The sequence below is a fragment of the Rhinoraja longicauda genome, chromosome 1, assembly GCF_053455715.1.
Source record: "Rhinoraja longicauda isolate Sanriku21f chromosome 1, sRhiLon1.1, whole genome shotgun sequence".
NCBI lineage: Eukaryota > Metazoa > Chordata > Chondrichthyes > Rajiformes > Arhynchobatidae > Rhinoraja > Rhinoraja longicauda.
In genome coordinates, this window is record NC_135953.1 from 10,374,682 (window position 1) to 10,388,185 (window position 13,504).

At 45.8% G+C, this 13,504-nt stretch overlaps 1 protein-coding gene across 2 annotated transcripts in view; it reads left to right on the forward strand.

The window, feature by feature from the left end:
* The window catches only part of smyd1b (SET and MYND domain containing 1b), a 46,573-nt gene that overhangs the window by 26,922 nt on the left and 6,147 nt on the right, over nucleotides 1-13,504 (forward strand). For both annotated transcript variants that reach the window (XM_078408837.1, XM_078408840.1), the window contains 2 exons: nucleotides 6,890-7,085; nucleotides 9,405-9,497. In XM_078408837.1, the coding sequence (XP_078264963.1) occupies nucleotides 6,890-7,085; nucleotides 9,405-9,497 (289 nt within the window). The remainder of the gene's footprint in view (nucleotides 1-6,889; nucleotides 7,086-9,404; nucleotides 9,498-13,504) is intronic.

Here is a 13,504-nt window from a genome sequence, read left to right on the forward strand (position 1 = left end):
GGATGATCAACCATGATCGTATTGAATGCTGGGGGGCTGGCTCGAAGGGCCGAATGTCCTACTCCTGCATCTATTTTCTATGTTTCTATGTAATCTCAGTTTAAAAAGCCTGCTTTTATTTAGTTAGTTAGTAAGTTTATTGTTTAATGGAGATGTGTGGGGCATGTCTTGTTACACAGTGAGTGGTGGGGGCCTGAAATGTAATGTCAGGGGTGTTGGTGGAGGCAGATATGATAGTGCCATTAACGAGGCCTTTAGACAGACACATGAAAGTGCAGGGGGATAGAAAGATCTCCCGGTCGGTAAACATTTTAACCCTCTCCTAATTTGGTCTCCTAATTTGAGGAAAGAGTTCCTTGTAATTGAGGCAGTGCAGCGTAGGTTCACGAGATTGATCCCTGGGATGGCGGGACTGTCATACGAGGAAAGATTGAAAAGACTAGGCTTGCATTCACCAATTTAGAAGGATGAGAGGGGATCTTATTGAAACGTATAAAAATAATAAAAGGACTGGGCAAGTTAGATGCAGGAAAAATGTTCCCAATGTTGGGCAAGTCCAGAACCAGGGGCCATAGTCTTAGAATAAAGGGGAGGCCATCTAAAACTGAGATGAGAAGAAACTTTTTCACCCAGAGAGTTGTGAATTTGTGGAATTCTCTGCCACAGCGGGCAGTGGAGGCCAATTCACTGGATGAATTTAAAAGATAGTTAGATAGAGCTCTAGCGGCTAGTGGAATCAAGGGATATGGGGAGAAGGCAGGCATGGGTTACTGATTGTGGATGATCAGCCATGGTCACAATGAATGGTGGTGCTGGCGCGAAGGGGCGAATGGCCTCCTCCTGCACCTATTTTCTATGTTTCTATGTTTCTCCCATTCCCACACTGACCTTTCTATGTGTCTATGTGTCTATGTGTCTATGTCTCTCCCATTCCCACACTGACCTTTCTGTCCTGGGCCTCCGTTACTGAGACCCAACACAAATCGGAGGAACAGCACCTCACATTTCCCTTGGGCAACTTAGACCCCAGCTGTATGAATATTGATTTCTCCAACTTCAAGTAACCCTTGCTTTTCCTCTCACTCTGTACTTCCACCACCCTAGTTCTCCGAATAGTTTCACTGTCCTTCTGATTAATGTTATTGCATGCCTCATAGAAACATAGAAAATAGGTGCAGGAAGAGGCCATTTGGCCCTTCGAGCCAGCACCGCCATTCAATGTGATCATGGCTGATCATCCACAATCAGTACCCTGCCTTCTCCCCATATCCCTTGATTCCACTAGCCCCTAGAGCCTCATTGTCACCTTCCCCTCAGCTAACAATGAACCATTGTACACTTCCTTGATCAGTGTCAGCTTTGATCTGCGGTTTTCACACCTTACCCTTCCATATCTCTTGTCTCCCTCTCCCCTGACTGGGTCCCGACTGTCCTTCTCTCCAGAGATGCTGCCTGTCCCGCTGAGTTACTCCAGCATTTTGGGTCTATCTTTGGTATAAACCTGCATCTACAGTTCCTTGTTTCTACTTAACGTCATTATTGTGGGCACAGACATTGTGGCTGAAGGACTGTTCTTATGCTGTACGATGTTCTATGTTCTATGTTCTGTGTTCTGTGTTCTGTGTTCTGTGTTCTGTGTTCTATGTTCTATGTTCTATGTTCTATGTTCTGTGTTCTATGTTGTGTTCTATGTTCTATGTTCTATGTTCTATGTTCTGTGTTCTATGTTCTATGTTCTGTAATCTATGTTCAATGTTCTGCGTTCTATGTTCTGTTCTGTGTTTTATGTTCTGTGTTCTATGTTCTGTGTTCTATGTTCTATGTTCTATGTTCTGCGATCTATGTTCTATGTTCTGTGTTCTGTGTTCTATGTTCTGTGTTCTGTGTTCTATGTTCTATGTTCTGAGTTCTATGTTCTGTGTTCTATGTTCTGTGTTCTATGTTCTGTTCTGTGTTCTATGTTCTGTGTTCTATGTTCTGTGTTCTATGTTCTGTGTTCTGTGTTCTATGTTCTGTGTTCTATGTTCTGTGTTCTGTGTTCTGTGTTCTATGTTCTATGTTCTGTGATCTATGTTCCATGTTCTATGTTCTGTGTTCTGTGTTCTATGTTCTATTTTCTGTGTTCTATGTTCTATGTTGTGTGTTCTATGTTCTATGTTCTGCGATCTGTGTTCTATGTTCTGTGTTCTATGTTCTGTGTTCTATGTTCTGTGTTCTATGTTCGATGTCCTATGTCCCCCTTATATCTTTCATAGAAATTGGTACATCTGATCATGGGTACAGGTGCCCTCTCTCTATCCTATCTCTAAACATTATCTTATACTTAACCAACTTGGTACTCCCTCTGGGGAATAAAGTCCTCCTAGATGGGCAATACATTTCTTTTTACCCAATCCAACCAAATTAGTTTTTTATTCCTTCCCCTCGCCACGCCATTAATAAAGCTGTGTAGGAAAAAAAACTGCAGACGCTGGTTTGAATCGAAGGTAGACGGAAAAAGCTGGAGTAACTCAGCGGGGTCAGGCAGCATCTCTGGAGAGAAGGAATGGGTGACGTTTCGGGTCGAGACTCTTCTTCAGACTGATGTCAGGGGAGGGGGCGGAACAAAGATAGGATGTAGTCGGAGGCAGGAAGACTAGTGGGAGAACTGGGAAGGGGGAGGGGGTAGAAAGGGGAAGCAAGGACCACCTGAACGAATTCTGCTCAAGGTATGTCTACTTTGAAGAGGTTCTCCTCCTCTCTTCGACAAGAGTTTAGCAACATCCTCTCTCACTGCTCCCCCTCTGTGATTCCTCCTGCCCTCCGACTCTAACTTCAGACAGCCCCCCGCTTTCCCTCTCTATCCCCTCCCCCTTCCCAGTTCTCCCACTAGTCTTCCTGTCTCTGACTACAGCCTATCTTTGTCCCGCCCCCTCCCCTGATATCAGACTGAAGAAGTGTCTCCACCCGAAACATCACCCCTTCATTCTCTCCTGAGATGCTGCCTGACCCGCTGGGTTACTCCAGCATTTTGTGTCTACCAGTAATTAAGCTGCATCGTCTTGAGTTTTGGTTGGTTTTGTTCACCGTGTGTTCTGTACCTTTAAGGCCAGCCCATACCGGCAGTCCTAATTTCTTGCCAGCTATTCATCAAAACTTAGACAAAACATCTACCCCATCTAACAACATCATCGCAGATGTCCCATGCACCAACCACCCGAGACCATAGGAATAAATATGACTCGAGTTTACTTTATTTTAGAGATACAGCGTGGCAACTGACCCTTTGGCCCACCGGGTCCGTGTCGACCAGTGATCACCCGTGAACTGGCACTATCCTGCACACTAGGGACAATCTATAACTTTTCAGAGGGCAAAGAGTCATAGAGTCATAGAGTCCTACAGCACAGAAAGAGGCCCTTCGGCCCATCGTGTCCGTGCCGCCCGGGATGAAAACTGGAACACCCGGAGAAAACCCACGCGGTCACGGGGAGAACGTACAAACTCCGCACAGACAGCACCCGCACTCAGGATCGAACCTGGGTCTCTGGCGTCGTAAGGCGGCAGCTCTACCATGGCAGCGCCACCGTGCCATCCTCATTGTATATGAAGTTTATTGACTAGCAACCTGACCCCGAGAAGTTTCCCACTCCGGAGGCTTGAATGGTCCATCTAAACAGGCACTTCATTGGAGCATCAACAGAGAAGGTTTCTTGGTCAGGAAGCGGAGGCACAACAAACAATAGACAATAGGTGCAGGAGGAGGCCATCCAGCCCTTCGAGCCAGCACCGCCATTCACCGTGATCATGGCTGATCATTCTCAATCAGTACCCCGTTCCTGCCTTCTCCCCATACCCCCTGACTCCGCTATCCTTAAGAGCTCTATCCAGCTCTCTCTTGAATGCATTCAGAGAATTGGCCTCCACTGCCTTCTGAGGCAGAGAATTCCACAGATTCACAACTCTCTGACTGAAAAAGTTTTTCCTCATCTCGGTTCTAAATGGCCTACCCCTTATTCTTAAACTGTGGCCCCTTGTTCTGGACTCCCCCAATATTGGGAACATGTTTCCTGCCTCTAACGTGTCCAACCCCTTAATAATCTTATACGTTTCGATAACATCTCCTCTCATCCTTCTAAATTCCAGTGTATCAGGGCACGGTGGCACAGCGGTAGTGTTGCTGCCTTACAGCGCCAGACACCTGGGTTCGATCCTGACTATGGGTGTTATCTGTACAGAGTGAGTCGGGTAGAACCAATGTACAGGTGCAACTAATGTACTGGTCGGCATGGACTTGGTGGGCTGAAGGGCTTGTTTCCACGCTGACGCTGCTCCTGGTAGCCTTGATCAACAAATTAGTTATCTGTCAATCTCTAAAATGCATGATTTATTTGTTGCTGTCTCTGAGAGCTTGTCGTGTGACATTGACCACTGCAGTTCCTTCTTAACGACAGTGAAAAGCATATAATTGGCTGAAAGTACATTGATATTTCTGGGGCACTGTTTTGATGCAAATAACCAGCACTTAATTTATTCTATAATTGTCATGTTGACTAAGTTTTTGCCTTGATTTTCTGAAACTTTCTGATTTGGAGTCATAGAGTTACAGAGTCATAGAGTGATACAGTGTGGAAACAGGCCCTTCGGCCCAACTTGCTCACACCAGTCAACATGTCCCATTTACACTTGTCCCACTTGCCCGCATTTGGCCCATATCCCTCCAAACCTGTCCGATCCATGTACAAACATGTATAACTGTTTCTTTGGGATAGTCCCAGCTTCAACGACCTCCTCTGGCAGCTTGTTCCATACATACATCCATCCTCTTTGTGTGAAAAAGTTACCCCTCAGATTCCTATTAAATCTTTTCCTCTTCATCTTAAACCTATGTCCTCTGGTCCTCGATTCACCTACTCTGGGCAAGGGACTCCGTGCACCTACCCGACCTATTCCTCTCATGATTTTATACACCTCAATAAGATCACCCCTCATCCTCCTGCGCTCCAAGGAATAGTCCCAGCCTACTCAACCTCTCCCTATAGCTCAGACCCTCTAGTCCTGGCAACATCCTCGTAAATCTTCTCTGTACCCTTTCCAGCTTGACAACATCTTTCCTATAACATGGTGCCCAGAACTGAAAATAATACTCTAAATGCGGCCTCACCAACGTCTTATACAACTGCAACATGACCTCCCAACTTATACACAGCAATACGCTGGTTGATGAAGGCCAATGTACCAAAATGCTTTTTGATCACCCTATCTACCTGCGACTCTACCTTCAAGGAACTATGCACCTGCAGTCAAAGATCCCTCTGCACTGCAATACTCCCCAGAGCCCTACCATTCACTGTGTAGATCGTGCCTATGTTAGATGTCCCAAAATGCAACACATCACATTTCTCTGTATTAAATTCTATCAACCATTCCTCAGCCTCAACCTGAAGGGCAACTTTTTAACTCAGATGGTGGTGGGTTTCTAGACCAACCATAGTCCATTTCATTCTTCCCATATTTCTATCTATCCCACCAGATTCTGACACTCTCACCCATAAGCGGGACAATTTACAGTGGTCAAAAAAAAAAGTTAATTGTCCCTAGTGGGTTAGGATAGTCAATAGTCAATAGTGCTTTTTATTGTCACATGTGTTAATTGCTAACACAGTGAAATTCTTTTTCTCTAGTGTTAGTATACGGGTGATTGTTGGTCAATGTGGACTCGATTGGCATAAGGGCCTGTTTCCACGTTGTATCTCTAAAGTCTAAAAATTGTTATTATAACTCGTCGACTAGCCCATTCAATATACCCACCATCCTGAGTGAAAAAGTTTGCCGCTCAGGTTCCTCTTAAATCTTTCCCCTCTTACTTTAAACCTTGATTCCCCAACCCTGCGTAAAAGACCCTTTGTGATCACCCTGTCTAGTCCCCTCATGATTTCATACACCTCTATAAGATCACCCTTCAGCCTCCTGCACTCCAAGGAATAAAGTTCTAACCTGTCCAACCTCTCCCTGTCGTTCAGATCCACTAGTCCTGGCAACATTGTCGCAAATCTTCTCTGCACTCTTTCCTGCCTAATGGCATCCTCCCTTTAGCAGGGCGACCAAAACTGAACACAATGAGTTTGAGCGGAACTGGCAGCATCTCTGGAGAGAAGGAATGGGTGACGTTTCGGGTCGAGACCTTTCTTCAGACTGAAGAAGGGTCTCGACCTGAAACGTCGCCCATTCCTTCTCTCCTGAGATGCTGCCTGACCCGCTGAGTTGCTCCAGCATTTTGTGTCCATCTTCGATTTAAACCAGCATCTGCAGTTTTTTTTCGTACCCCTGGTTCTGGACTCCCCCAACATCGGGAACATTTTTTCCTGCATCTAGCCTGTCCAATACTTTAATAATTTTATATGTTTCTGTAAGATCCCCTCTCATCCTTCCAAATTCCAGTGAATTCAAGCCCAGTCGAGATGGTCTGAAGAAGTGTCTCGACCTGAAACGTCACCCATTCCTTCTCTCCAGAGATGCTGCCTGTCCCACTGAGTTACTCCAGCTTTTTGTGTCTATCTTCAGTTTAAACCAACATCTGCAGTTCCTTCCCACACAATGAGTTTAGTTTATTGTCACGTGTGCAGAGAGGTACAGTGAAAAACGTCAATACTCCAAAAGCACAATATTCCAAATGCGGCCTCCCCCCAAGCCTTGTGCAACTTTTACATAATGTCCCAACTTCTACACCCAATCGCCTGACTGATTATCTACAGATAATCTTCAGTCTGAAGAAGGGTCTTGACCCGAAACGTCACCCATTCCTTCTCTCCCGAGATGCTGCCTGACCTGCTGAGTTACTCCAGCATTTTGTGAATAAATCGATTTGTACCAGCATCTTCAGTTATTTTCTTATATTGATTATCTACAGAATTGAGCTCCGGGCAATCATGCATATCGAGGCAGGAGAGGAGCTGACAGTCTCGTACGTGGACTTCCTGAGCCTCAGTGCAGAGAGGCACAAGATGCTGAAGGAGCAGTATTACTTTGACTGCAACTGCGAACATTGCCAGAAGGGGATGAAAGACGACCTGATGCAGGCAGTCAAAGAGGAAGATGGCAAAAAGGTAAATCAGAAGTCATAGGGATTCAGATTCAGATTGAGAAAAGATTCACTGGATGAATTTAAAAGAGAGTTAGATAGAGCTCGAGGGGCTGGCGGAATCAAGGGATATGGGGAGAAGGCAGGCACGGGTTATTGATTGTGGATGATCAGCACTGATCACAGTGAATGGCGGTACTGGCTCGGGATACTGAGTTGGATGGCGGTGCAGGCTCGAAGGGCCGAATGGCCTACTCCTGCACCTATTTTTTATGTTTCTATGTTTATAGAAACATAGAAACATAGAAATATAGAAAATACGTGCAGGAGTAGGCCATTCGGCCCTTCAAGCCTGTTTCTATGTTTCTATGTTTCTATAAAGCCAGTAAAATCCGATCAAAGATAGTCCAAGGGTCTCCAATGAGGTAGATAGTATTTCAGGACTGCTCTCTGGTTGTGGTAGAAAAATAGAAACATAGAAAATAGGTGCAGGAGTAGGCCATACGGCCCTTCGACCCTGCACCGCCATTCAATATGATCATGGCTGATCATCCAACTCAGTAACCTGTACCTGCCTTCTCTCCATACCCCCTGATCCCTTTAGCCACAAGGGTCACATCTAACTCCCTCTTAAATATAGCCAATGAACTGGCCTCAACTACCTTCTGTGGCAGAGAATTCCACAGATTCACCACTCTCTGTGTGAAAAAAAAACGTTCTCATCTCGGTCCTAAAAGACTTCCCCCTTATCCTTAAACTGTGACCCCTTGTTCTGGACTTCCCCAACATCGGGAACAATCTTCCTGCATCTAGCCTGTCCAACCCCTTAAGAATTTTGTAAGTTTCTATAAGATCCCCCCTCAATCTTCTTATCTTGCCTTATCTTGCACTAAATGTTGTTCAAATGATTCCCTTGACCATGTATCCGTGCCACTGTGAATGGCTCAATTGTCATCATGTATTGCCTTTCCATTGACTGGTTAGCGCGCAACAAAAGCTTTTCACTGTACCTCAGTACACGTGAAACTAAACTAAACTAAACTAAACTAAACTAAACTAATATGGACCACCCTCCCCTCACCTGTCAAGCCCCACTTGGAATGGTCAACATCTGTGTGCAATATGTTTTAAAATGGCAACAAGGCATCTGAAAATCCCAGCTTGTACCTGGTAGGAGGGCAATCAAATTAGACAATGGAAAACATAAATACAACCAAACCAAACTCGGGCACAGTAGACAGAGCAAAGGAAAAGATACACAGTATGGGATGTAGTTCTCAGCATGATATCGTAACAGTACTAAAGACAAGGCCCAAGTCTGCAATGGGGTAGAGGTGAATTGGACAGAATTCGAGCTAATTGGACAGAACCCCAGCTAATGGAAGGAAACATAGAAAATAGGTGCAGGAGGAGGCCATTTGGCCCTTCAAGCCAGAATGATCAGCCATTCATTGTGATCATGGCTAATCATCCACAATCAGTAACCCGTGCCTGCCTTCTCCCCATACCCCTTGATTCCACTAGCCCCTAGAGTTCTATCTAACTCTCTTTTAAATTCATCCAGTGAATTGGCCTCTGCTGCCTTCTGTGGCAGAGAATTCCACAAATTCACAACTCTCTGGGTGAAAAAGTTTTTTCTCATCTCAGTTTTAAATGGCCTCCCCTTTATTCCTAGGCTGTGGTCCCTGGTTCTGGACTCCCCCAACATTGGGAACATTTTTCCTACATCTAACGTGCCCAGTCCTTTTTATTATTTTTACACGTTTCAATAAGATCCCCTCTCATCCTCCTTAATTCCAGTGAATACAAGCCCGGTCTTTCCGATCTTTCTTCGTATCACCGTCCCGCCATCCCGGGGACTGTTCAGAAGCCCGATAACAGAGGGGAAGAAGCTGTGGTGAGTCTGTGGAATTCTCTGCCACAGAAGGTAGTTGAGGCCAGTTCATTGGCTATATTTAAGAGGGAGTTAGATGTGGCCCTTGTGGCTAAAGGGATCAGGGGGTATGGAGAGAAGGCAGGTACGGGATACTGAGTTGGATGATCAGCCATGATCATATTGAATGGCGGTGCAGGCTCGAAGGGCCGAATGGCCTACTCCTGCACCTATTTTCTATGTTTGTATGTTCCTGGGTCTGGTGGTGCGCGCCCTTCAAGCCTCCTGTACCTTCTGCCCGACGGGAGCGGGGAGAAAAAGGAGTGACCGGGGCGGGAGAGGTCTTCGATTATGTCGGAGGCTTTCCGAGACAGTGCGGTGTAGATGGGGCCAACGCTGCGGCATTCTGCCTGAGTAGTGTGATCGTCTACTGCACAAGCCGGTACCTCACACCGTTTTGTAATGTCGCAGCCACCAGAAGAAACTGTGGAGGCAGTCATTGAGGCTTCAAAGACGACGATGGAAAAAGTTGAGAAGGAACGAGAAGAAGGACATTGGGCAAATGTAAGTAGAAACATTTGTTAATATGTTTATCGGTAAGTTAATCCTGACTTAGATGCTTGATAGATGTCACCCATGCAGAACCCATTGAATTTTACTTAATATCATCACTAACTTGCACTCCCTGCACTCCAATTCACTTGGAACTATCTTTAACACCATTCGGTCAGCCAACGCCAAATGGATCTCCTGGTTGCTAAACGTTTTAACTCCCCTTCCCAGTCCCACAATGACCTTCATGTCCTGGGTCTCCTCCACTGCCAGAATGAGGCCACACACAAACTGGAGGAACAGCACCTCGTATTCCACTTGGGAGGTAGCTCACAATATAATGGAATGAACTTTGAATTCTACAATATTAGGTAACATATAGAAACATAGAAACATAGAAAATAGGTGCAGGAGTAGGCCATTCGGCCCTTTGAGCCTGCACCGCCATTCAATATGATCATGGCTGATCATCCAGCTCAGTAACCTGTACCTGCCTTCTCTCCATACCCCCTGATCCCTTTAGCCACAAGGGCCACATCTAACTCCCTCTTAAATATAGCCAATGAACTGGCCTCAACTACCTTCTGTGGCAGAGAATTCCACAGACTCACCACTCTCTGTGTGAAGAAATGTTTTCTCATCTCGGTCCTAAAAGACTTCCCCCTTATCCTTAAGCTGTGACCCCTGGTTCTGGACTTTCCCAACATCGGGAACAATCTTCCCGCATCTAGCCTCTCCAACCCCTTAAGAATTTTATATGTTTCAATAAGATCCCCCCTCAGTCTTCTAAATTCCAGCGAGTATAAGCCTAGTCTATCCAGTCTTTCTTCATATGAAAGTCCTGCCATCCCAGGGATCAATCTGGTGAATCTTCTCTGTACTCCCTCTAAGGCTAGAATGTCTTTCCTCAGATTAGGAGACCAAAACTGTACACAATACTCCAGGTGCGGTCTCACCAAGGCCCTGTACAACTGCAGCAGAACCTCCCTGCTCCTATACTCAAATCCTCTTGCTATGAATGCTAACATACCATTCGCTTTCTTCACTGCCTGCTGCATCTGCACGCTTGCTTTCAATGACTGGTGCACCATGACACCCAGGTCTCGTTGCATCTCCCCTTTTCCTAATTGGCCACCATTCAGGTAATAGTCTGCTTTCCTGTTCTTGCCGCCAAAGTGGATAACCTCACATTTACAACTCACAACTTACAAAACCACTGAAGAAGGGTCTCGACCCGAAACGTCACCCATTCCTTCTCTCCTGAGATGCTGCCTGACCTGCTGAGTTACTCCAGCATTTTGTGAAATAAATACCTTCGATTTGTACCAGCATCTGCAGTTATTTTCTTACAAAACCACCCCTTCTACCCTTCATTCCCCCCTCCCCGCTCTTCCCTGTGCTCCCCCCCTCCATTTGTCCCCTACCCAGGCCTCCCAAAATTTGATTTTACAAATTCATAATTTTGATGTCCAAAATTCAGAATTTTACATGAAAATCCATAATATGGCAACTTTTCAGCAAAAAAAAAGTATGCACGCCAAATGCGCGTACACGTTGCGCTACATTCATGTGGGAAAAACGACTATCATATCTGTAGTTCTTAGACTACATGTACAATGTCAGGCCTATCATGAGTATATTTTGCTATTTATAGAAAGGTTATTGAAGAGAGATACTTTTTGCAACACAAAGAAAAAATTGTTTTGCTTTGTTTTTTCTATTTTGGTTTTTCCGTACACATCCCAATTATCTTGGAATTGAATAAAAGAACAACGGTCATATCATATCATATCATATATATACAACCGGAAACAGGCCTTTTCGGCCCACCAAGTCCGTGCCGCCCAGCGATCCCCGTACATTAACACTATCCTACACGCACTATGGACAATTTTTACATTTACCCAGCCAATTAACCTACATACCTGTACGTCTTTGGAGTGTGGGAGGAAACCGAAGATCTCGGAGAAAACCCACACAGGTCACGGGGAGAACGTACAAACTCCTTACAGTGCAGCACCCGTAGTCAGGATCGAACCTGAGTCTCCGGCGCTGCATTCGCTGTAAAGCAGCAACTCTACCGCTGCGCTACCGTGCCGCCCTTAACATAAAATGTATGACTAAGTTATGAAGAATGAGTTGTTATATGCGACTCGACTAAGCATACGGAAATACTTGATGAAATAAATTCGCACATTAATTGATAGTCATCCCAAAAAGGTGGTAATTGGCTTTTCTGCTGTGTTTTATATTTTAACCCAGTCTTAATTAATTAATACAGTTTTATAATCTTGCACTTAAATTTAATATTTACTCATTACAGTTGCACTACTGATTTTCTGGCATTCTTGGTTCCAGAGCTTTGCTGGTTTATCCAGCTGGCCAAGGAAGTCGGCTATGGGGATAGATGTGCGGGCTCCAGCTGGGCTGGAGTTCCAGAGCCCCAGCCGCAGGTTGCAAATTCAACCCACCGATAGGCCATGGAAGTCCCGATGAGGTCGAGATTGGCTGCCTTGCCCAGCCTAGGTGCCACATTTTCGGGGAGACCTCCAGGGCGCGGGGGATTTCTCGCGGAACCCCTAGTGACCTCTAGTGGCCGAATTGACAAATTGCAATTACCGACTGTTTTGCGGAAAAATGTGAGGCGAAATCGGAATGGCGGAAATGAAATAAGAAAGCGGAAACTTTTCACCAAATTCGGGAGGGTTGGGAGGGTTGGGAGGGGTGCCCACCGCACCCCTTTCACCGAGGGATATACATTCCTCTGGCTTCACAATTTGCACTTCCCCTATTCTTATAGAGTCATAGAGTGATACAGTGTGGAAACAGGCCCTTTGGCCCAACTTACCCACACCAGCCAACATGTCCCAGCTACGCTAGTCCCACCTGCCTGCAATTGGCCTATATCCCTCCAAACCTGTCCTATCCATGAACCTGTCCAACTGTTTCTTAAACATTGGGATAACCCCTGCCTTAACTACCTCCTTTAGCAGCTTGTTCCATAACCCACCACCTTTTGTGCTGAACGGTTACCCCTCACTTTCTTATTAAATCTTTTCCCCTTCACCTTAAACCTATTGTCCTCTGGTCTCTGGGCAAGAGACTCTGTGCACCTACCCGATCTATTCCTCTCATGAATATGTAGGTTAATTTGACTGGGTAAATGTAAAAATTGTCCCTAGTGTGTGTAGGATAGTGTTAATGTACGGGGATCGCTGGGCGGCGCGGACTTGGTGGGCCGAAAAGGCCTGTTTCCGCGCTGTATATAGATATGATATGATATGAATTTACACACCTCTTTAAGATCACCCCATATCCTCCTGCGCTCCAAGAAATGGAGTACCAGCCTGCTCAACCTCTCTCCCTAAAGCTCACACCCTCTGGTCCTGGCAACGTCCTCGCAAAATCTTCTCTGTCCACTTTCCAGTTTCATCTCACAGCTTATCTCACGCCTTTTGCCTTTTCACCTCTGGCCTTTATCCAACCATCTGCCTTTCAAAAACACTCCTTGCCTCAATCCACCTGTCACTCGCCATGCTTTGTCATGGCCCCTCCTCCCTTCCAGCTTTCTGCCCCGTACCCTCCCGGAGATGGGAGTTTATAGACAATAGACAATAGGTGCAGGAGGAGGCCATTCGGCCCTTCGAGCCAGCACCGCCATTCAACGTGATCATGGCTGATCATTCTCAATTAGTACCCCGTTCCTGCCTTCTCCCCATACCCCCTGACTCCGCTATCCTTAAGAGCTCTATCTAGCTCTCTCTTGAATGCATTCAGAGAATTGGCATTATCATGGCATCGTGTTCAGTACGGTCATTGTGGGCTGAACAGATAGACGTTAGTCAAGAATTTAGTGTTAGGTGTTTAGTCACAATTCACCGGTGTTTCAAGCCGTACCGATTCTGTGTCAAGGGCTACATTACAGTAAATAGGCGGGAGGGATCGGGGCCCCTGAGATAGAAACATAGAAAATAGGTGCAGGAGGAGGCCATTCGGCCCTTTGAGCCATCACACCGCTA